The following is a 23,326-nucleotide window of genomic DNA, read 5'->3' on the forward strand; positions in this document are numbered from 1 at the left end:
TGTCACCAAGCGCACCGTCACCGTCACCGTCACCATCGCCATCAGCGCCATGTCATTCACACCCCCAACACTACCCCCCATATCTACCCTCTCTGCTGCATTGGAAAACACCAGCAACTCATCAATGGTGATAGCACCCGAATTGATGGGCGAAGAGGGCGCAGCACCCAACATCAAGCGACGTGGATCTCAATCCGAACACGAAGGGGACGAGTCGTCTCACGGGATAAATAGTAACGGGTATCAGAGCTCTTCTGCTAGGGAAGAAAGAGCTGGATGGGGTAATGGATCGTATACTACCGGTAACAGACACCCTCATCCATGGGAAGAAGGTTATCGAGATGAAGCTCATCACGATGCGGATTACCCATCACAAACGGCCATTACTCAAAATCAGCCTTCCAACGAGGGAGAAAACAAGGACGAAGAAGGTAATGAAGATAAAGGTGATAAACCCAAGCCTCGAAAGAGAGCGAGGGTCAGCAAACCCCGTCAATCGAAAGATAACAGAAATAATGGAGTGAAAGATGACGGAATACCTGAGGATGGTGTACTGGACTATGCCGACCCATCATGCGATTTCAAATTGGGTCCAGTCTACATTCATCCTCCAAAGGGTGCGGCACAAGCTTGTGTCAGATGCCACAAGATCAAGAGGAAATGCGATAATGCGAAACCAAGGTGTGCAGGATGTAACAAAGCGGATGTAGCTTGTGTATTCGAATTGAGTCCTGCTACAGCCAGGTGAGTTGTCTACTTAGTATCAATCAGCTCACCGCTGACGAATGGACATCTGTCTATATAGCTATGTCACGAGCCTAAAAGCCGATAATGTAGCATTGACCTCTCAAATCGCATCTGCAGCAGAGAGGATCCATCATTTGGAATCTGCTATATCCAACCTAGAAAGAGGATTACCGCCACCTCCCGAGAAAGATATATACGATGATCATCAATTCTCCGACCAATTAACGACTCAGGCTGATTTCGCTGCTATGTCAAATACCATCTTATCGGTTCGATCCAATGATCTTTCCGGTCCGGTCTTCAGTAGTGACACCGCTGCTCTCGATTCACTCGCATCTTTACATAATGGGAGGACGGACAACACACCGTTTGGTCAAACGCAGTCGCAATACAAACAAACCCCTTTACCCCCTTACGATATTGCCCTTCAAGCTGTGGAATCCTTCTTTGTCATGAATGCTATTTCGTACCCTTTCTTACAGAGAGATGAGTTCTCGAAGGACATGGATGAGATTTATCGTCAAGATCAGTCGGGAGCCACTAGGAGAGGTAGTACATATAGCGCGTCAGGTCAACAACCAGATCGAGATGCTGAACAGTGGGCGAGAAAAGAGTTCCTTCTGTTCATGGTCATCGCCATTGGGACGACCAACAAAGAGCGAACTGGCGAGGCTGAAAAAGGCTCTTCGAAGATATACAAGGATAGGGCTTTCTCGAGTTTCCGTGCGGCACTAGGCAAAGAGGATATCGTGAGTCGGATTACTTCAATAACCATATTTGCTCTCATTGGGCTGATGGCGCTTTGTGAATATAGCTTTGCGTACAATCCCTCATCCTACTTGGTATCTATGCCATGTTTGACCCATCAGGTATCTCTCTCTGGCACGTTGTCGGTTTCGCCGCTAGAATCGCTATCGCCCTGAACTTACATCGAAGAGTTGATGATTCGACTTTAACTGCGAGCGAAGTCGAACATAGAAAGAGAGTGTTCTATTCACTGTTTAATCTGGATAGATTGGTGGCTGTGACATTGTCTAAACCACTTGCAATTGCTGACAACGACATAGATGTTGATGTGAGCTATCCATCCTCGCTTACCTCAATTAAGGTTCTCAGCTGACCATTGTTCTAATTGTTTTTAGCTACCTTCACCCTTGCCTACCGACGAGTCATATCGAGGGCGACCCCGAATCGACTTCACTCGACATATCACCAAGCTCCGTCGATTGGGAGGTATAATACTCTCGACCGTCTACTCAGTATCTGGTGAACAAAACTCTCATAATGAGACTGAACGATCGAATATCATCCACAACCTGCATAAGCAGCTTGATATCTGGTTGTCTGAATGTCCTTTATCGCCTGCCGATGACGAGAACGACGGTAATAGCGATGGTGGAAGTATGATCCATACATCCTACTCATGGTTCTTGTTGAATTACCAGCAATTACTTTGTTTGTTATATCGTCCATCACCCTTGGTCCCTTCGATGAACGAGGAGAAGTTGAAGATCCTCCACGAATCAAGTTTAAATTGCGTCGAATTGTATCTCAACCTGTACAAAGCGAATAAAGTCAGTTACAACCTCATCAACATATCCAGCCAATTCTTATCGTGTATATCGCTCTTATACTGTCTGTGCGAGTTCGATTCGAGGAATAAGAACTTGATCGATGATGCTGGATGGAAAGCCGAAGTTAAGAAAAGGTTAGAACAATGTAATGACTTGTTGGAAATTTTCAGTAAATCACTGAAAGAAACTTCCAAATATAATGAGATCTTCAAGAAATTATCGGACTTGTTATTAGTTAGATATGGTCCTTTGACTGAAAGCGAAGTCACCACGACGACAACAACGACGCAAGAAATGCAGCCTGCGCAATTGGACTCAACGTCGGCGTTGGCCTCCGCTTCGGCGTCGGACGAAAATCAAATAGCTTGGAATGCTATGACTCAATTATGGTATAATTCGGGTGATTTTACCTTCGACGAGAATACCTTATCGAATTCTTTTGGGTTTGATAAAGATAGGGATTTGGGTAGTGCGAAAGGATTATGGGATCAACTTGGTTAAAATCATCAAGGTCTTGTAATTCAAGGTTAGAATTATTTAAGGGGGTTTTAAGATGAAGTTTGGGTTGGGGTTGTTCGATCTCTGATTTGAAATTGATATCTTTCTCTGTATGGGTTTGTACGCTATAATACGTTCAATCTGAGTAACGGCTTTCGCTATTTTTGTTTCCTTTTGCCAACTCATCTTTTAATGATGATCTATAGAATATTGTCTGATTTGACTAACATGTATCTCATGTTCAAATGGCAGAACAGCTGAATCGCTTAGGCTCCGTTGCTTGGTAGCGAAGATCAAGAGAACGGCGAAACATGAGAGCACAGGGGGAATTTGATTGACACACAGATTGTTCAGTCACGTCTCCATTCTTTGCTTCTAAATCACCGCCGTCATATCAGAAAGCTGTGATGCTTTCACTGTATACAATCTGATAGTCCGACGATCGTTCGAAGCTATTGATGGCACAAAGGCCGCAGATCATATAACTACAACATCTACTGTGCGTTAATCGAATGGACTCGCTCAGATGCATTGTCGTTGTACTCAGTCCACGAAGGCGACGTATTGCTTCGCGACGGAGTCTGCAATGGCTATGAAACTCACACGATACGCTTCGATTGTTGAGAATTGGCAATCTCTGGTGAGGCGGTGCACCTTCTTTTGTACATAGGACAGTCTCATCCTCAAGGTGTAGGAATTTTGGCGGTCAACCGACGGAGGGTCAAAGGTAGTCTTAGTCTTCATGGCAAACGTTCATGTTTGTTGAAAGGCTATAACTCCGCTCACAAGCTAGTTAGAGGAATGATAAGCTGGTTTCGGCCCAGTCACACCCTTCCGGCTTCCTGTCAAGGTCTGCGTGGAAGTGTATTTAAGCTATCGTTCGAGCGATCAACTTGAGATACAATCCTTTTCTCATTCCCATCCTTTTATCCTTGACCACGATCCAACCAATCCATTTTTGGTTTATTTCCTTCTTGAAATGTCTTCAACCAACTCTTATGTCGCCCAAGGACTTGGAGGTCTCCCAATGAGATTCATCACAGTGGGTTATTCTACTCAAGGTGGGACCCAGCTCAATACGAACATATCCGCTTGGCGACGTTCGAATGTCGCTAGGAACAGGCAACTGGACTCGTCCTACGATCGAATGACGGGCGAGATCGACCAAGAGATTGATCGACAAACCGGAACTATCGTTTCAACCTTAAGAGATAAAGGTCCAGAAGAATTCCAAAAGTGGATTCCTGGCTTTTTGGAGGGTCTAGCCAAGCATGTCTCCAAATCCTCCGAGATCGATAACCTCTCAATTAGGATTTTGAATGCAGAAGAGAATAATAGTCTTGCAGGAGACTCGGAGTTCACTCATACTTCACAGAGTGCCCCGATGGTTTTTAGCAATACCGAATAGCTTTATGACTCCTTAGCTCACTCAGCTCAGGAGTCTCTGGGCTACTGATGATAAATATAAGACTGTTCTATATCTCACAAATTCTTTCATGCATTCAATTCCGTGTGGCACAGAGCCAAATTACGGAGATTGTGACTCGGCATTTGATCCCTCTTCTCTCTCGTGAGATCGATCATTCTCATGGGTGTGTTTAACCCGTTGATGTAGTCCACATGTGTAACCGATTCGCAAATCCTTCTGAATATTCACCATCCACACCACAGGGGTCTTTCTAGCCCCATTCAAAGCCTTGATCTATGGCGTTAAAATCTAACTCCGCATACAGGAAGATCAAAGGATCTGGGATTCCGTGAGTTCCCTGAAAGAAACAGGACGAATAAGAAGGTGGTGCTTTTCATCAATAGCTTGCCCAGACTCAGCTCGAAAGAGCAGGTGATCTATAAGCGGTAAAAATTTATTGATAAAAGGTGTTGAATTGTTATCTGCATCTGCATCGCCTCATATAATTCACGGTACAAGCAATCTTCAGATTTCCATTGACTGAAGCACGAGAAAGGCATTAACGAGAGAAGTATTTATTGCCTCAACATTGTCGGGGAGATATCTCTCTTCTGGTTCCACTAATTGTGTAGGTCCAGCCCCCAAGATATGATATATAAGCGCCTCGTGGAGATATAAGTCTAAGAGATGAAATAGCACAAACAATCCTATCATACAATTCACGCTCTCGCCGCGTACTCAGCTCGGTGAACACACATACTCATTAGTTTACCGTATCATAATCGTCCAACTCACTGAAAGCATAAAGAACCATGTCCTCATCAGATATTCGTTCTGGTCTCAACGACCTTCCAGACGACTTCATCACCATCTCCTACGAGTTCACTGAAGAGGGTCAACTTCAAACTGACGTTTCCGCCTGGGTCAAGGCCGGAACTCAACACGCTCCCTCGAATGACAGAAGTGCTGTCGACCAAACTTTCAAGCTTGCTCGTAGCAAAAGGGTAAATACTCTAGATCATTCAATCCAGAGTGGGTTCGCGCAGTGGCATCGGACCCAACACAATCTTGGGAAGATGTTAATTCTGTTATTCCCGCGAAATTGGAGGAGATCGTAAAAAGTGTTGATACACGACAAGGTAAAGTGACGGATGTCAGACTGACTTCACCCTCTGAATTTGCACAATTCAAAGCTAGAGGTGGATATATTGATATCTCAAGAAAGGTATAGTGATCTCATAGAAGGTAAAAGCCCCTGAGGTATAAGATGTATGGTCAAATTGCTTTTTAGCGTATCTTCCTGCCACTTTTACCTATCTACGATCTATGTACGTAGTTTATATATGCATATGGCAAATGCGACACTCCTATTTTCTTGATCAGTGTGTGTGTATTCAACGCCATCGTTGTATAACAGCTTGTTTCTTAAAAGCCAACCACAATGCAATCATCGGATCCCTCTCCTTTGTTCCACCTCAAAAAGGTGCAAAAACTACAGCACCTGGGATTCCCAAGTGGTCCCCCACCTTGGTACTAGCCGGGCGATAGGTAGCTTAAAGCTTCCCAGAGCGGACGGGATGGGGCGTTTTATACCTTCTATGGCCGTAGATGGAGATAGAACACAAAGATTATCATTATATAGTCGACATGGCCAAGCATGAGCGAGCCAAAACATGACGTATGAGGGATTGAGTACTGAGAAGGTAGGTTGGAACAAGGTCAAGATGTAGTACAACTCAACATCAGCCTCTAGATCTGCGAAGACCATCTGACAGAGTTGTTCGAGATTGACTGGATAACCTTGTAGACAAGTTCGTAATCTTCCAGATGCATTTTATCGTCCATCTTTCTTCCCTAGAATAGCTGACTTCCTACCCCACTTCACCTCCAATCCAAACTTGCCTTTCCTTCCTACACCATCCAGCCCTTGAATCTCATCTACAATCTCCCATTTATCGAGATAGCTATCCCAATCTTCAGTAACGAGATAGTCGACCTCATTGTTCCATAATCCCTCCGAAGTGGAATAAGCTTCATCCTCAGATTTGGAGTATATCCATTGAGGTTGTTTCTGCTTCGGGAAAGGTGACAACTCGAATGATCCGACATGTGATGTAGTGTTGATATTGGATTGTTGATGAAGGAAAGTAAATAGGGTGGAACCGGTTTGCAAAGGATATGAAGGGAAGTGAATTTTGACTAATCACAACGCACTTAGCATGAGTACCACGGCTAGCGCTGTTATGAGGGCAGAGATGTAAAAGGGGGGAAAGAGAAGTGAAGAAGACAGGCTGACTTACTTGTATCATCCTGCCCTTTGGGTAATCTCTCTAAAACCTTCCATACCTCTCCGCCGGGATAATTATTCATACTGATAAACGTCAACCCACCACTCGGTACTATATTCAAGACTACCAGCCCTACCAATCCTAATCGGACAAGGGGTCTGAGTTTGGGATATGGGAAGTTCCATAATCCTGCTGCACCGAATGAAGCTATGATTTGCAAGATGGGGATTGCATAGATGATGAATCGCCATTCCTGCGATGACATATCATTAGCTTGGCCTTGTCATTGATGACAGACAGTACAATCTCCCAAATGCAGTAAGCTTGACGCTTGGATCAGGGCAAGTCCTCACCTTATGTCCCACCAAGCTCATCATTCCTATCAACCCTACCACACCCGCTCCAAACACCTTGACGACCTCCCCTACGCCTTCGTAAATCTTAGCCCCCTCTTTACCTCCTACATGCACCCCGATGAGTCGGAAGAACCATATTGCTCCTGCCAGACCACCTAGCGGTAAGCTGACCATGAGAATTTTAGGTAATGAGTTGGTGAGGTAATAATGCCAAGGCATCACACCCCAATTGGCAGATTGACCTTGAAGTAGATTGTAGTGCAATGCGGACACTTCTGGCCAGAGGACTTGCCAGGTTGAAGTGAAGGTCGGTAAAGATGGGTGAGGGATGGTGGGAATCCATAGTGTATAGTCGATAGGAGATGATATGGCTAAATGATCATCACAAATAGTCAAATGTCAATGTCATTTGAACTTAGCTGAGCGATAGCGGTATGGTAGTATGGTTATAGGATATAGACTTACCCAAAGATCCAAATCCACCTAACATACCCCATCCTACCGCCTGACTCAGACTGGCTTTGCTAGTAACCACCAGACTCAACGCAACGGGAATCAAGAACAAGGCTAATTCCAATCTGACGACTGTCGCTAAACCCGTGAGCAGTACGATGGATGTCCTAAGTCGTTTAGCCGTGACTGTCTCCGGAGCAGATCTTGAACCGGATCTCAAAATGAGTGATATACTGAGGAGGACTATAGCAGAGCGATGTATGGACAGATCATACCAATGATCAAGGACTCTTGTCTGTCGATTCGGAAGATGCGACTCACCCCCTGGCAAAGCCATGAAATTAGGCAATGTCCTACCTGCATAATAAGGTATATGGAAACTTGTCAAAGACAAGATCGTAAACCATGTTCTCACGGATGCACCATATCTCGCTCGAAGAGTTTTGGCTAGGTGATTGAACGAATGAGAGAATATTGCAGCAAGAATCAATCTGACTGCGATTTGATATTAGCTTTGATGGTCAAGAACAGGGCTAGCTTACCAATTATCTGAACGTCTATCTTCGTCCGTATCCAGCCCAGAGCTACACCAGCACAAGCTACTGTATAGGAGATCGTACCTAATATTAGAGGAGGTAAGAAGGAACGAGGGACAGCTCCGGGAAAGGTAATGTGATCCCACTAGATTCGTCGAGATCAGCTAAGCCCCAATAAAGCGAAAGGATATAATGACGGTGATGCTGATGGTCACACTCACATGTGACAGTCGAGATCTATCCCACCCATAAGCCAATACATCATGCACAGCATGTAGAGTGAACGACTCTTCTACTTTTGTATATGGAGACAAGAAGACATGCGTGAAGGTGATGATGAAAGGCAGGAAATTGGGTAGGGCGTTGATGAGCTTCCTTCTGGCTACGGACGGCGAGACTTTCTTCATCTTGCGTGATGGTAGCGTTAGATTCGATGATTCATACCAGACTCATCTGCGATGATAGATGTTCTGGAGAAGCGGACTGAACATGCGAGATGCACAGTCAAGGTGAATGTTGATGCGTTGTCAATAATGTCACTCAATACCCGAAGTAGGAAGTAAGCCGCGGTTTAACCGAGGTCGAACTATCAGAATTCATCTGACTATTCATACATCATACATACATTCTTCTCGACGTGTCTATTCACTCTTGAGATCACACTAGATATGTACTATGACAAAGATCTGAAATATTGTCAATGTCTACTTCTACTTGCTCTCGCTGAGACCATGTTTGTATACGTATATAGATCGTGTCATGATATTAAAGATTTACCGGGTTCACCTCAAGGTTTCATCCCCCATTCATTACGATGAGGAGCTAACTAAGAGATCATGCTTCCTCATCATCATCTTCATCCGATGCAAACACTTTCTCTTTCTTCTTATCTTGCCAATTGAAGACAGCAAATTGAGCGAGGACGAATAAGTCCAAAAATACCGTCAATCCTGATCCAGCTAACCACGGTAAGTTCGCCAAGATGTATCGGGGGTTCATCGAGGTGAAAAAGATAGAAAGGACGTATGTTATGTCTATAGCGGAGCAAGTCAGCTTGCTGTGCCAAAGATAGAAGGAGTCACGCGAAGCCAGACACTCACTTCCTGAGATGGCGAAGAAGAACATAGCTAGCGATAAACCTGCACATCTGGTTTTACTATAGGACATAGAATAGGCACGATCAGCAAAATGATCCAGATGAATACGATTGTTCTCATTCGAATAGCAAACGACATGTCTTTGTAGAATATCGTTCGGAGTGGGACACAAGAACATGAGTCCAACTTACTAGTTATGTACGATCTGCGGAACTCTACTGCCCAAATACAGAACCGCTGACATCCAACCTAACAATTGCGATTTCCATTCCAATTCCACCTCTGGTTTCTCAGGTATTTTGACTTCATCCTGATCGGTGATGTACCAAGCACCCACACCTGACAACAAGACAAATCCTAACATTACTGGATATTCGAGAGACGGAGGTAAGAGAGGTTTGGGCTGTTTAGGTTCAGGTAATAAAGGGGTTGACTCGTCGTCCGGATCGATGTGCGTTCGGGCGGCAGGAGAGGGCTTGCGACGGTAGTAGTATACTTGGAATAAGAGGATTAGGTCGCATATGGTGTACTAACAGGAGAAGACGAAAAAAGTCAGTACCATTGAGCATCGTTATAGAATGGAGACCGAATGAGGTGTAGATAGGCGTTGTTTTACTCACATAAACGGCCAATATGATCATGGTAGGCAATAGCTTTGCCATGATCCCACCAAACAAATTGGTTATATCGCCCAATAGCCACAGTACGATGAATGGTACGGATAGACCTTCACCCGATTGGAGTTGGTAGTTTTCCCATATTTGTGGTGAGTATACGACGATCCAAGTGGCTATAGACATGTAGCCAGCCTGAACGATATTAGAAGAGTGTATGAGTAAACGCTTATCTTCGCCTGGCGGACAGTTGGACTTACGATGTTTGACATCACCGCTGGAGATAAGGGTACCATCATGGTGATCGATACTCTATGTGGTCTATACTAGGATACACGCTATGCTCGTACGTTCTCCTCGATGCTGATGATAGGTGATGTTCAGTATAGTGATTGTCGATGACTATTCGTATTCACAAAGACAAGGAAGCAGGTGATCATCTTCATCTCCAACTGTATCATCACCATTGAATTTTTCGGGTGATCCGTTATGTCATCACTTTTGAAGATCTTCTAGGCGGCATGACCCGATTGATCTGATCTCGTGTCAGCAATTTATCTCGGTTGTCCATTTAAATATCTCCACTGTATCTTCGTTTCAAGGGTCAAGCTCATAAGCTCATACGTGATCTACTTGCCATTTCGGGCAATTTTCCGGAACAATAGAGCATCTTCGGTTTGAGAACAATAAGCTCTTTCAACCTTTTGACATGGATCGTCCTCGTATTGTACATCTGGGATACAGCAAGCAGACGGGTATGAGTATATATATAACAGGCTCGTGAAGATGCATTCCGTTATTATTCCTTTCCATTCACATCCATCTGTATCGACCGTGACGTCTAGCAAAGATCATCTATATCGCAAACCACCATGAACCGATTATCTCAAATCCTCTCTTTGCTCTGCTCGTTCTACCTCTTACCTCTCGTACTGGGAAGTGCAGCCTCGCAATTCCATCTGGATGTGAACACACACGCTTCAGGTGGGTCAGGAGCCCTCGCACCTTTACACAATGTATATCGAACCTAAACTGATGGTTTCCGCTCTGTAATCAGAATGTTTCGTAGAATGTCACTCGAGATTGGAATACACGATTGAGATACCAGGGACGGGATCGAATGGATTCTCATGGATCACGAAGAATTGTCAACAGGAGGTGAGTGATGTTCAGGCAAACGGAATTACGGATCATTCATCCGCTGTGTCCTATATCACACTCCCACTGTCCCTCATTGCCCTTTGAATCATTCTTCACATTCTTGAAAGTACGATCAGTTGATATGTTTGTGTCCTTTCGGACCTACAGGCATGGAGAAACCTCATGGGCAACTGTCTCCCCGTCGTCTGCAAATCCGCACCCGACGTAGCTTATGCGGTGGAATACGGTGAGAACTGGTGCCATCGTGCAGGTGTAGAAGTCGAGATATCTTTACCGGAGAGTTATCTGAATACTGCCAATGGAACTTATTTCACGTGAGTAATCCTCCATACTATAGTGGTGTAACACTGATTGACCCGATTGGCTTATTGTAGATCCGCCGAATACCTCGCTTCTTCCTCTGATCCCAACACAAACATTAGGACAGGACCTATGGTAATTGGTTTGATAAGTACTTTTGGATTGATATCCCTCTTCCTGTAATCTAGTAGAAACAAGCCCGGCTCTTCGTATATCTTTTTTGTTCTATGTTTGGGTATTTGATATGTTATAGGTCGTGATCGTCACAAACCAAAGAACCTGCCTGCAATATCATGTAAACCTCGTTGATGCACACGAATCGTGTATTTGGAGGCACGAGGTCTCCACTCGTTCCGTCATCCTTTCGGACTCTTTTACGCTTTTACGCTTATTGTTCAATCACATCCGCTTTGTTCAACGTTGTTCAGCTCTTATCGCATTGCATTTGCATTGCAATTGCATGAGATAATCGAATCCCATCACACACAAATAGTCTGCACGTGCCCATCATATTATCGATTACATACCCCAGAAAAGACCAAGTATCCCGATCATCGGATCTAGGAGTTTAAACTTGCCGTAATGATCACATCGCATCGCAACGGAGTACACCTATTTTTGAAACCACAAGTCGTCGACGGATGATGATGATGAAATCACCAGGTAACAACGTTGACGATGTACCCTGACCGTGATGGCACTATACTGCAATATGAACAAAGGTGCAAACTTCAAAGTTCTCGGCGTGTGCTGGGCAAGGGAAGGAACGGAGGGATGTCCTTTCAGCTTGACCTTACAACACTTCGAACCTCGGTCATGAACTTGATAGACAAGGGCGAGAGTGACAGGAAGGATTTACTTCAATACATAATAGACGTGGATGTGCTTCAAGTTGATAAAGAAGGAGTATCATCTTCCCCCTTCCTTTACTTCTCTTGGTATTGTCATATCGTTCACTGTCTGATTACTCACCATCTCCTCACTTTCACTTTGAATCGCACAACTTGAGGATTGCTTGATAGTTCATCATCATATCCTTTCAATCCAATCTATCTCAATCCAACGCTAAAGACACATCCCATCAACTTTACTCAAGCTATCAAAGCCACCTAGTCTATAATCTTCATATCGGAAGATGATGTCTATCGGCTCGAAGCGGAACAAGGGGAACGGCGTTAATCTATTTGTGTTAGGTCTACTAGCTTACTCCACGACGATCAATGCGTTGTCGGAATATCAAGTTGTGGAAGTTGTCAAAGGATTCGCGGATAGTTATTTAGCGCCAAAGAATATCGAAGTGGCTAGGAGTATAAACAGGTAATTATTGAATACCTAACATAAAAGATAGAGAAGGATGAGAGGAGGGATTGAGCTGATATAGGAATGATATGGTAGTACACTATTTGCTGAGGATGTTACGGGAACTGCGGATTGTGAGTAAACCAGAATACATTGATTAAGGTATAAGAGGGAGATAATGATGATTTGATGTGTTGTGTAGTATCGACAAAGTGAGTTGGACGATACACGACATATGGTCGAACACCCTACCATAGCTGCAATATCTTGAATTGATATCATTCTTAGAAGGAGAGTGTCAGCTAATCAGATAGTCCTATTGCTTGACATCAGTTTCGATGGTAGAGAATTGTCAACGTGAGTACCTTGAAAACTTGTGTCCACGGCCAACAGCTGATCTAACTTATCTGTGCTGGCCTGGCTAGTGAATATGTATGTGCAATTTACCATATTCCGCATAGATAAGTCGTTCGACCTGGTCTAACTGGAAAAGTCTGATATCAGCTATTCGGTCTATTTGTCAATACCGCAGACGATCCAACTGACCCTTCGCCGTTCGGATCACCAATATCATACAATGTGAGTACGGTAGCCCACCAAACTCGTCAATACTCACTCGGAAGATAGGCTGATTAGAACGTATTGGATTTGTCCTATAGGTGACAGCTCTATTGGTTCAACATAATTTCATCTCTACTTCAATCAAATTTCAGTGTGAGCATTGACCCTCCTCATATGGATATAGCTATACATGATATTACATGGAATAGGAGGACATCTAGCTAACTTGAGTGCATTCTAGTCCATTATCCAATACTGAACGAGACTTTCCCAATTCAAGTGAGACCAAACTTATTGTTAATGTAGTAGACTAAGAAAATGGATAATTGGCATACGGTAGCTGACTCAAGATGGGGCCTGATTTGATACAGATCGACGCTTTTATGCAAGTAAACGAGAATAGTGAGATCCAGCAATACGACGTATCATTCAGGAGATGGGCTTGGGTAAGTATTCCCTATTCTTCCTAACTACACATATCAATGCTAAGATTGCTTGTGATATTCATAGGCTACTGATAATATAATACCGTAGGTGTTTACATTTCTATACACGAACAGGACATGCTGACATCTCTACTCGTGAGAATAGCAAGCTTATACCTTTTATGCAAAAAGGTTTGAATCTGACCAACATTACCGATACGTCTGTCATCCTACGAACATACCTCTCTGAAAAGATATGTCAGATGGCAATGGAACATTGTACAGGCCCGAACGAGCAGTATAAAGATACAGAGGGATGTATGACGTTTCTGAGTGGGAGGGAGATAGGCGAATGGTATAGGTGAGTATACATGCATACTACTTGGTGTACTCTGTGATTGGAGTTTAGGAGGCTGATCATGGTGAAACGAAATAGGATGGGAGGTATGTTCAATATACCATTCGAATCAGATATCAGAGTGAAGATCAGCTGATGTTGATAATTTGCCGTTCTTCACGTCAGAGGATAATCTCGTCTGCCGACATTTGCACGTACCGATGTTACCTCTCAGACCATCTGTACATTGTCCGCACATTGGTCCGTCAGGAGGCGATATGTGTATCACACGGTGAGTGGTATCACCATCTGAACATCCGTGTTCATCTCTCACTGATTTGTTTGTGGTTATTTTTTCTGGATGATTCAGCGACTACAAACAAGTGGTCATGGACTCGCATTTCCCGCAAGGATGGTTAGCACCTAAATACGTCACTCCGGAGAACCAAGATGAGGTAGGGGGTATTTATGCCGTGAGCGGCGAAGATTTAGATCCATTGTTAGGTGGGTTTAACTTCTGCCTCTCCTTCTTAAGTTACAAATATGGTCCAGTTGTCTTTCGCTGACTGATGAAGCTTTTCGATGAATTGGCTATAGAGATCGCTCTTAGTCCTGGTGATAGTCATTCGTGGGATCCTACGCTGTATGCTACTGCCTTACTAGGTGAGTGAGATCTCGAAAAAAAATGCAATGTCATTCCTACTGCGTCGTTGATTGCTGACAATGTTCGTCCACTTATCAGGTTACTTTCTGATGTTCTATGTCGTGTCAAACATACTCTGGTTGTGAGTTGTCGTATCACATTCACAGCCCTGTCGAATGTTATTAAACGGTCCGAATCTATCAGTATCTACTTCAGACATTCTTCCGTATTTCCTACTTTGGGTTTGGAGCATCAGAAAAACGTTGTCATGTGTGAGCGAGAAGCGTTGTACCTATCCTTCAAGACATGAGCTGAACGGTGCCTCCGTTGACGTAGATACGATGAACATCATCTTCACGACTATCGCCCTCGCTCTCGAGTTAGTAGCTGCTCCAGCTTTCGCACAACGATATGCCTTATGGGAAGTACAATGCCTCCGAACGGCGGGAGTGCTAGTTTCCGCTTTGTATATATTCGAATTGATATATAGATTGAAGATGAGAATACCCATGTAAGTGAGCTTCACACAGACTTTTTCTCTCGAGTGAGGTGTTCTTAAGGAGGTTCCCTAACTCACAATTTCTGGTGATACTTGACAGGATCGCCCACCATTTCTTGACTATCATTGCTATTTCCTTCACCGTTACGGTATTTGAGTATACTCAGTCAATGTCATATTTGATTTCAGCCGTTATATGGTAAGGTCCCCATCCCGTATGGACCCACCATTCGAGTAAAGCTGACAAGAGGTTAATCATCATAGGCTATTCCAAGCTACGACTGAACAACCTACATTCTTCGGATTACTGGGGTGTGAGTGACTGTCGCCCTCCCGTATTCGGGAAGCTGCATACCGTGGTTGATTGCGTTTTTTTTTCTTTATAGATCGTCTAGATTGGGATCGTCGGAGGGTATCGAAAATCCTCAGGCTAGCTGCTGTACAGACATTCATTTTCAAGGTCAGTTGAAGAGTTTGCTGAGAAGACGATTCCTTAGCTGATCTAATCGCACTGAATAACAGTCAGCAAGCGCCATTGCATTAGTAGTTTACTGGGGTGTTCATCAGAATTATTCGTTTAGACCCATGGATAAAGCCTGGACTAGCATGGTGTTCATCCTAGCCATTGGTCTTTTGTTAACGCAGATGTAAGTCAATTCTTCGCGTGGTAATGATATCTGGACACGACTTTTCTCAAAGGATGTTAGCGTAGGAAGGAGAATAATGCTGATATATCCCTCTTGTTTGAAGATGGGGATCTTGGGTGACCTATCAAATTGCTAGGAGAATAAACAAACAGCCCATTCAACTTGCAAATCCCAAGTTCAAAGGATCCAACTTGGCGATATATCAGACTATAAGATTGAAGCCTGAAGATGATGGTCAACAACAACATAAACGAAATGATTCTTCTGGTACTCATACAGGTTTAGAAGATGATATTGATCGATATGAGATAATGACTACGGACGATTCTACTCCTATCTCAAACCCTACAGGGGGTGGTCTGAATAGATTACCTTCTTTATCTTCTTTAGATGGGACTGGACGGAATAGGTTGATGAGTAACGCGGATTATAACAGGGTTAGAGATAAGGTTAATAACGAGGGGGCAAGCGGAGGAGGAGCGGGTTTGATGGTTGGATTGGATCCTGCCAACATACCTTTACCGAAATCACCTTCTTTCCTTTCTCCAACGACATCTTCAGCAAGGAGCGATGACCAGTGTTTGTTTACTACGTCAAATACACCGGTGGATCGTGCTCTGTATGATAGTAATGGTGAGAGTGGGATAAGGAATTCAGCGAGTTTCGGTAAAGCTTTATAGCTGATATAGAAGCTAGAATTTCTAGGGGTTTGATGATAGGCTGGGATCTTGGAAATTGTATTCGTCAACTCTGGTCTTCGTTATTTCTGTCATGCATAGTGAATGCTTTGCTATAGTAACTTATCAACCATATCCACGTGCCTGTTAGTCTGAGCTTGACATTAGCTTGATTGAGTTATTGAAAATTGATCCGAGCGTGGTTCATTCGATGGTCGTAAGGAGTAAACATGTAACATCAAAAACACACAGTAAGAAGTAGAAGAGAAGGAGAAGGAGAAGAGTCCTTGTACAAGGTTATACCTTTGATGTAATGTAATCCTTTATCATCTTTAGATCTTTGAATCTCCATATTTCAATTCCCACTAACCTAACTCGGCCTTGGTCGGTATACTTACAGTACAACACACTCCCTTGTCCTCGCTCAGTCAAGATATGAGAATCATTCCTTCTTCTGTACTGTACGAAACGTCTGCTTCTGATCACCTCATCAACCAACAATGCTTGCCACTCAACCGACTCCGATGCACCACCCGAACACTACGAGTAAGATAAGGACTACTCCAGGATGGGATGAACAGATTGTACCGACTTTGAAGAAGCGTGAGTCACAAGTTGCCGTCTCAAGTATGGTATGATATCGAGAGATGGGAAGTGAGACAGATGCAGCGTTTGATGATCTCATGTGAGAGTAGGTTGATGAGGATGGATGAGTGAGAATGAGAACGAGAATGTTGTGATTTACCCGGGTAAACAGTTGGATGAGACATCCAGGCGTGTTTTGGTTTTTTCATTACTCGTCAACCCAATTCATTCCGACATCAATATTGATATCATCTCACACCCCTATACATTACATCTCCTTCAACTTTCCTTGCCCGTGTGCATCTGTCGATCTTCGACACCATCCATTGACACCTGTACATCAGTCCAATCTCCATCACGAGTTTGTCTATCCGGGACAAACAGCTGATCACTCTTTTCGCGTCTTCCCTTCGTTTCGCAGGTCTGGAATCTGAATCCCAATATCTCACCAAGAGACTATCAGCTGGACCGACTGAAGATCAACATCAGCATCAGCCTCCTACTTCTGTATCCTCCTCCTCCTCAAAACTCAACTCGTTCCCTCAATCACCCACATTTGGTGTATTTCAACAAACTCAAACTGGATCCTCCTCTTCCTCTCCATTTTCCTCGGGTATACCTAGAAGTCGTACCAAGTCTGGTCCATTCCTGAATGATACGCGTCAACTTAACGGTAGCAACGGTGGACAGTCGAATGGGAAAAGACCTTCGCCACGTATAGACACCTCTTCCACCTCTTCACCTAAGATCCCTTCTACATCTCTACCATCTAGAATACCAACCAGACCTCGATCAAAATCACAACTTTCCTCCTCCTCATCACCAAAACCTTCACCTGTACATTCCAACTCACAACCTCCTCCATTGCCTACTACCTCAATCTCTGGCATACCCGTATTGACGCCTCGCTCTAGGTCCAGATCACCTTCGAAACGCCCTGCACAAGCCAAAATGAGCGTAGCAGTAATGGAGAACAGGAGGGAAAGTTTGGAATTGGGATTAGGTGGAACGAGGATAAAAGAAGGCTTCATCAAAAATGAATTACCACCATTCAAGATGAATCCTAATGAAGCCTTGAGAATAGCAGAGAAAGGACATGAGTTGAATGAGGAAGATTTCAATATTAACAGTAATAGAACGAGTTATGATTCATCTAGAATGGCGGAAAGAAAAAGATCAATATCTATGAAACCTAACAATCTACATCCTAAACCTAATGGACATATGCTGGAGAGAAGTGGATCATCAGGTTCTGATCGATCCGCTAGAAGGAATAGTCGACCATCCACTTCGTCCGCTGCCACGTCAACGAGGGGTTATGGGATATCGACTTCTCATACGGGTTTAGGATTAGGTATAGGTCAACCATCTTCTTCTTCGAGATTATCAAATGGTAGACCAACTCAGAGAGTAGGATCATCCAGTTCACCAATCAACGGTTCTCCGTCAATGGCGTTTAACGCTCCTCGATCAGCTTCGTTGAACTTGTTATCTGGTAGTCCATCGATGTCGATGAATGGTACACCGCCAAGTACGAGATTAGGTGTAGCTGCTCATTTCATACCTCCCGAATCTACTTATACGCCACCAAAGGGAACAGATTGGGATGATGTGGTCTTACCCACCGTAGCGAAGAAATTGGGTATAAATGAGAGTGAAAAAGAGGGTGGTGGAGTAGTTGTGGGAGAAGAAGATCTGGCGGTTGAGTGGGATAAAGACGGGACACCGACCAGATGGGTGAAAAGGAAGGTTGTTAGTGGAGGAAATGGCTCGGCGAGGGTTGGGTTGGGATTGGGTGATTCGACTGGTAGTCAGGTGAGTCTATTTCAAGAATCACTGTCAGATGGAATTTGGTCAAAGTTGGATCTGTTTTACTGATATGATATGATATGATTCGTTTTACTTGTAGAACTCGATACAACCCAATGATACTACCCCTACACGTACACACGCATTCTCACCTACATTCGAACCATCCCCTGATAATCCTTTACAACCCCGTCAAAGACCTTCTTCAGCATCACTACGAAACAGACCATCTGCTTCTTCCGATACGGAACTCACAACAATACGCACGACAAACGGTCAGCCCGTATCGTTAGGTCAACCTATTGATCGATCTTCTTCTCCATCGAGAAATAACGCATATTATCCAGGTGGTGAACCTTTCCCGACCACCGGGTCAGGTATGGGTGTGCATAGGAAAGCAAGCTCCCAGAATATATCCACATCATCCCCCCTAAGTGGACTCGGCTCAAACCCTGCTCTAAATAGGAAACCATCCACGTTGAAGAAGCAGAATCACTCGACTCCTACTGTATCGAGACAGGGCTCGGAGTTGTCACTAAGAGCTAGAAACGCTTCGAATGTAGCGAGAAACAATAACAATAACAATAATTTCGGACCTGGACCTGGATCTGGATCTGCAAATGGACATGGAAATGGACAGATGAGTATACCTGGTACGACGCATAGGATCACTGATGCGATTTATGAGAACCAATTGGCAAGAAGAGAAGGTAGGGTTAATGAGAAAGGTGGAGGGGCTAAGGCTAGGAAGGACGATGATATGCATGGGAAGGGATGTGGATGTTTGATCATGTAAGAGAGGGTGTCACTACAATGACTTTGTAGAACGTCCCCGAGGGAGAGATTCGTATTGTAAATTTCACTCAATTCTTCTATTTTACATTAATCCATAGTTTGCCATTTTAGGTTTTACATTGATTGTATATATAAGTCTGTCTGTCTGTTGCACATATATTTTCTTTACTATTGTTGAATCCGTATATAATCAAGTACTATGCATTACCATCATCAATCCCATTGATACAATATGAAGTAAGAGATGGGATTGTGGGAATCGATCCAGGTACCGCATCTACCATACCCGCTCTCAGTTTTCCGAGACATTCGCATGACGCGAGAAAACTAATATCGGGACGAGAAGTACGAGTACGCGTCTGGAGAAGATGACAAAAGACGGGATGGATTGGATTTTGTGAGTTTTCAACTGACCTCTTGTATCGCATCTTGACTTGTCGACTAGTGCACGGACGTAGGTCAATAGTTACACAGTGCACAGACGGACACAGGTGTGTCATCAAGGAGGGATCGTCGGAACCAGCACGTTCATCATCATCCATTCGCCTGTCACCTGGACAAGTCAAAGTTGGATTGAAGAATCAAGAATAGACCAATACCGATAGAAATCTGATCATTGCATCAAGATCATCCTATCTCTGCATGGCCATTTTCACTCCTATCGAGCCAAATTTCGATTGACACGCACGGATAGGAAATAGGAAATGGCCATCCGCCTACCAGCCCCTCGAAGGGGAATACGATCTCTCCTGGTCCTCTTGACCCTCCTGCTCGTCCCTTACCTCCTTCTCAGACACCTATCTTCAATAAAGGGGGAAGACGACTTACCACGTACGAATTCGGACTTGCTCAGAAACAGACTGGAGGGAAGGAGAGACGAGCTGGTCTTGAACGATGAAGAACAGGGAAATCAATTGCCTTTTGGACTTAATAGGTTTTTTGACGATGATGATGACGACGAGGAGGAAGAAGGGCCTAGTAGGATGGGAAGGAGCAAGAATAGACCTATAGACGACGACGATGATGATGATGAGTCAAGGACGGGTAGGAAGAAAAGACCCATAAAACCAATAGCAGAACATCGATTCCTACCCAATGGTTTACTCATACCTAACGTTCACTCCCCTCATCCGATATTCGAACTTATCTCGAGATCGAAAGAGAATTGGCAGAAAAAAGTAGATAAGCAGAGTAAGAGTTTATCAGAGGCTGTTGATGAGTATAGAAGAAGGTATGCTAGGAATCCACCTAAGGGATTTGAGAGATGGTGGGCTTATACGGAGAGGAATGGAGTGGGGCTGAGAGATGAATATGATCAGATTGTGAGTGGTCTGCAATTTATTTATGTGAAGCGAAAATCCGTTTTTTTCGTTGTTTCGAATATCTGAATATGAGATATAGACAGAATCACACCTTGACTGTGATATCTGAATATTGATCTGATGACTGTTAGTATCACGACCTGGAACCTTTCCATGCCCTACCTCCATCGAAGATCCAATCCCTCCTCAAAGACTCATCGGAAATGTCAGGGATGTACACCATTTCATGTCCTGGTATACAATCGCATAACAACAGAAATGGAAATAATCACAAATCATCTTCATCATCGAAATGCGTTTATAAGATCGTCGAAACAGGTTTGAATGAAGAAGGGAAAAGAGTAGCGAAGGAACGTGCGAAAGAGCAATTGGGTTTGTTGGAGAGTATAGAAGGATTGTTGGAACCTGTCAAAGTCACGATGTATAGTCATGATGTTCCTTGGCAATTTGTTGGACATGAGTATGTGAGTGTGGATCTTTTCGTTGAACTGAACTGTAACTGTCAAAAGAGTTATCATCGATGTTGAGAAAATGATTAGACTGATGCTAATGATGCTTTTGGTACGATACAGAAAGGAGCTCTGGAAGATGCCTCTGCAGTAGGGGAATGTGAGTGCTATCCTAAAGTTCCCTTATTCGCAGAAGCTAATCACGAAACCTTGAACAGTCTTCGATCCGACTGAACATGAGGTTGGTCGAATGACATTCTCCATCTTACTCATTTTCGATGTAACATGCTGACATCTATATGACCCTTGCCAGATCGACACGGCACATCTCGGTTGGGCATCAGCTTGCGCACCTCACAAGCCCCTTCGACACGATTACGATCCGGATATCTTACCTGATTTGGATGGTTTGTGGAATGGAGATAAAAGTTTCGTATGGGATCATAAAGCGTGAGTGGCATCCCATATCAAGGTTCGACCAAGAGGAATTATGTTCTTTGGCCGCAAAGTTTTGATGAGCTAAAGATCTTCCTGGATAGAACCATGGACCCATGCATACATCCTACTTTGACTCACCTCGTTGGATTCTTATCGGGACATGGAAAAGGTCCCGCACCGAGTAAAGAGCTTTATCCTGTCTTGGCAATGTGTAAAACGACCTTGCATGCTGATGTCTTAGGCGTGAGTAACCATATCTCAATTCCACTTGCGATCAGACTAACAGGCTGTACCGATTTGGTCGTCCACAGGTTTCGATGGAAGCTTGGACGGAAGACGTAGGGGACGATCCAGCTTGGGAAGACAAGAAGGACGATAGGATGTTATGGAGGGGTAAAACTACGGGTATATACTTTAGAGATGAAGTACCGTGGCGTGAGTGATATTCACAATACTGAAATCCGAAGATTGTGCTTGAATCATAGAATTTCATGATAATGGTAGCTGATAAATTGGTAAACTCGCAGATATATCCCAACGAGTCAACTTGGTCTCCCGCTCAGCCGAACCAATAGGTCATGTCCCGGTGTTCGACGTCCCACCTTCTTACAACCCCAACAAACCCGTTGGTGAACCTCACAATGTACCCCTCTCACAACTCAATGCGGAGTTGATGGACGTCGCATTTGTGGATGAGGCTATACAGTGTGATCCGAATGTGTGTAGGAGAGTTCAGGCCGGGTATAAGTTTGGTTCGAGGAAGGATTGGTCTCAGGGGAATCAGTAGGTCACTTCATTGGGTTTCAGGTTGGTCCTCATATACAAGATAGGAGAAGCTGACGTTCCGGATGATCCGTTTTGTACAGATACAAATATCTTCTCGATATAGGTGAGCCTTACTGTCATGGCATGTCTAGCTAAGGGAGAAACAACTGAGCTGATTTGTTTCATGATGGGGGAACAGATGGGAATGGTTGGAGTGCCAGGTTCAAGAGATTGATGACTACCAATTCTGTCGTATTGAAATCTACGATCTTCCCCGAGTGGTATACGGATAGAATACAGCCTTGTGAGTCATACTATCACACTGTCACAATCTGAAAAATCCCGTTATTGTTTCAAGATTCGCTTGACAGGATGATTCGGGTAATCTACAAGTGCCGTCAAGCTGATGTCCGTCGGATGTAATTTAGGGGTCCACTACATCCCTATCAAAGCTGACCTCACCGATTTATACGATGTCTTATCATTCTTCCGAGGAGGACATGACGATATGGCCAAAGAGATTGCCATGGAAGGTAAAAATTGGTCGAAATCGTTTTGGAGGAAAGAGGATATGATAGCTTATCAATTTAGGTAAGTCATGTCCTGTCTGTTCTGCTTGACAAATATAAAGAAAGCCGAAGCTGAAATGTGGTTATTCTGGATCGATTGCAGGCTATTCCTGGAATATGCTAGATTGTTGGCTGATGATAGGGAAGAAGCCTCTTTCCACTTGAGAGGTGATGATTTGAGGAAAAGAGACGAAGAATATAAGGAGACCGAAGATGAAGTGATTGTAGAGGTGGAGGGTGAAGTGGTAGATGAAATGGATAAAGAAGATACATTGTCCGGAATATGAATATAGACTCCATATAGAATAACCTCTTGTGTGCTCTCTCTCTCTCTCTCTCTCATTGATATACATATATATAATCTCGGTTTATCGTCTATGTTGTATGCATCTTGGGCATTGATCATCCACCTTTCTTTCCCCTCCCCTTCATCCGTGATACTCTACGTGTGCCACTTTCAACCTGATTGGGATT

The 23,326-nt window shown here is 43.9% G+C and overlaps 9 protein-coding genes and 1 non-coding gene across 10 annotated transcripts; 7 read left to right on the forward strand and 3 right to left on the reverse strand.

The window, feature by feature from the left end:
- Positions 1-49: 49 nt before the first annotated feature.
- Positions 50-2,822, forward strand: L199_000329 (uncharacterized protein; the record flags this gene model as incomplete). The annotated part of the gene is made up of 4 exons (XM_064886097.1): positions 50-744; positions 806-1,496; positions 1,562-1,822; positions 1,890-2,822. 4 exons carry the CDS (start codon positions 50-52, stop codon positions 2,820-2,822), a joined length of 2,580 nt encoding a protein of 859 aa, XP_064742169.1.
- A 976-nt stretch (positions 2,823-3,798) lies between these two features.
- L199_000330 (uncharacterized protein) lies at positions 3,799-4,227 on the forward strand (the record flags this gene model as incomplete). The annotated part of the gene is made up of 1 exon (XM_064886098.1): positions 3,799-4,227. One exon carries the CDS (start codon positions 3,799-3,801, stop codon positions 4,225-4,227), a length of 429 nt encoding a protein of 142 aa, XP_064742170.1.
- An 812-nt stretch (positions 4,228-5,039) lies between these two features.
- L199_000331 (uncharacterized protein) lies at positions 5,040-5,345 on the forward strand (the record flags this gene model as incomplete). The annotated part of the gene is made up of 1 exon (XM_064886099.1): positions 5,040-5,345. The coding sequence occupies one exon, from the start codon at positions 5,040-5,042 to the stop codon at positions 5,343-5,345; it is 306 nt and encodes a 101-aa protein (XP_064742171.1).
- Positions 5,346-5,717: 372 nt separating this feature from the next.
- On the reverse strand, positions 5,718-5,834 carry L199_000332. The gene has a single exon (XR_010449940.1). It is a non-coding gene; the product is annotated as a 5S ribosomal RNA (ribosomal RNA).
- A 227-nt stretch (positions 5,835-6,061) lies between these two features.
- On the reverse strand, positions 6,062-8,267 carry L199_000333 (uncharacterized protein; the record flags this gene model as incomplete). The annotated part of the gene is made up of 7 exons (XM_064886100.1): positions 6,062-6,426; positions 6,528-6,768; positions 6,869-7,242; positions 7,337-7,567; positions 7,646-7,819; positions 7,867-8,005; positions 8,082-8,267. The coding sequence occupies 7 exons, from the start codon at positions 8,265-8,267 to the stop codon at positions 6,062-6,064; spliced, it is 1,710 nt and encodes a 569-aa protein (XP_064742172.1).
- A 427-nt stretch (positions 8,268-8,694) lies between these two features.
- On the reverse strand, positions 8,695-9,870 carry L199_000334 (uncharacterized protein; the record flags this gene model as incomplete). The annotated part of the gene is made up of 5 exons (XM_064886101.1): positions 8,695-8,894; positions 8,961-9,016; positions 9,149-9,486; positions 9,578-9,766; positions 9,832-9,870. The coding sequence occupies 5 exons, from the start codon at positions 9,868-9,870 to the stop codon at positions 8,695-8,697; spliced, it is 822 nt and encodes a 273-aa protein (XP_064742173.1).
- Positions 9,871-10,443: 573 nt separating this feature from the next.
- On the forward strand, positions 10,444-11,215 carry L199_000335 (uncharacterized protein; the record flags this gene model as incomplete). The annotated part of the gene is made up of 4 exons (XM_064886102.1): positions 10,444-10,555; positions 10,629-10,729; positions 10,880-11,046; positions 11,107-11,215. The coding sequence occupies 4 exons, from the start codon at positions 10,444-10,446 to the stop codon at positions 11,213-11,215; spliced, it is 489 nt and encodes a 162-aa protein (XP_064742174.1).
- A 952-nt stretch (positions 11,216-12,167) lies between these two features.
- L199_000336 (uncharacterized protein) lies at positions 12,168-16,123 on the forward strand (the record flags this gene model as incomplete). The annotated part of the gene is made up of 23 exons (XM_064886103.1): positions 12,168-12,349; positions 12,428-12,465; positions 12,534-12,543; positions 12,620-12,688; positions 12,757-12,763; positions 12,836-12,910; positions 12,991-13,045; positions 13,134-13,171; positions 13,264-13,338; positions 13,403-13,422; positions 13,484-13,678; positions 13,754-13,761; positions 13,841-13,946; positions 14,025-14,158; positions 14,252-14,317; positions 14,397-14,439; positions 14,502-14,569; positions 14,634-14,808; positions 14,897-14,995; positions 15,061-15,110; positions 15,183-15,256; positions 15,319-15,443; positions 15,547-16,123. The coding sequence occupies 23 exons, from the start codon at positions 12,168-12,170 to the stop codon at positions 16,121-16,123; spliced, it is 2,289 nt and encodes a 762-aa protein (XP_064742175.1).
- A 497-nt stretch (positions 16,124-16,620) lies between these two features.
- Positions 16,621-19,310, forward strand: L199_000337 (uncharacterized protein; the record flags this gene model as incomplete). Its single annotated transcript, XM_064886104.1, has 3 exons — positions 16,621-16,723; positions 17,127-18,520; positions 18,615-19,310. 3 exons carry the CDS (start codon positions 16,621-16,623, stop codon positions 19,308-19,310), a joined length of 2,193 nt encoding a protein of 730 aa, XP_064742176.1.
- Positions 19,311-20,013: 703 nt separating this feature from the next.
- Positions 20,014-23,139, forward strand: L199_000338 (uncharacterized protein; the record flags this gene model as incomplete). Its single annotated transcript, XM_064886105.1, has 12 exons — positions 20,014-20,631; positions 20,763-21,095; positions 21,204-21,240; positions 21,299-21,321; positions 21,394-21,530; positions 21,620-21,761; positions 21,830-21,953; positions 22,046-22,301; positions 22,385-22,407; positions 22,483-22,587; positions 22,712-22,874; positions 22,956-23,139. The coding sequence occupies 12 exons, from the start codon at positions 20,014-20,016 to the stop codon at positions 23,137-23,139; spliced, it is 2,145 nt and encodes a 714-aa protein (XP_064742177.1).
- Between the last annotated feature and the right edge of the window lie 187 nt (positions 23,140-23,326).

The sequence above is a fragment of the Kwoniella botswanensis genome, chromosome 1, assembly GCF_036426115.1.
Source record: "Kwoniella botswanensis chromosome 1, complete sequence".
Lineage (NCBI taxonomy): Eukaryota > Fungi > Basidiomycota > Tremellomycetes > Tremellales > Cryptococcaceae > Kwoniella > Kwoniella botswanensis.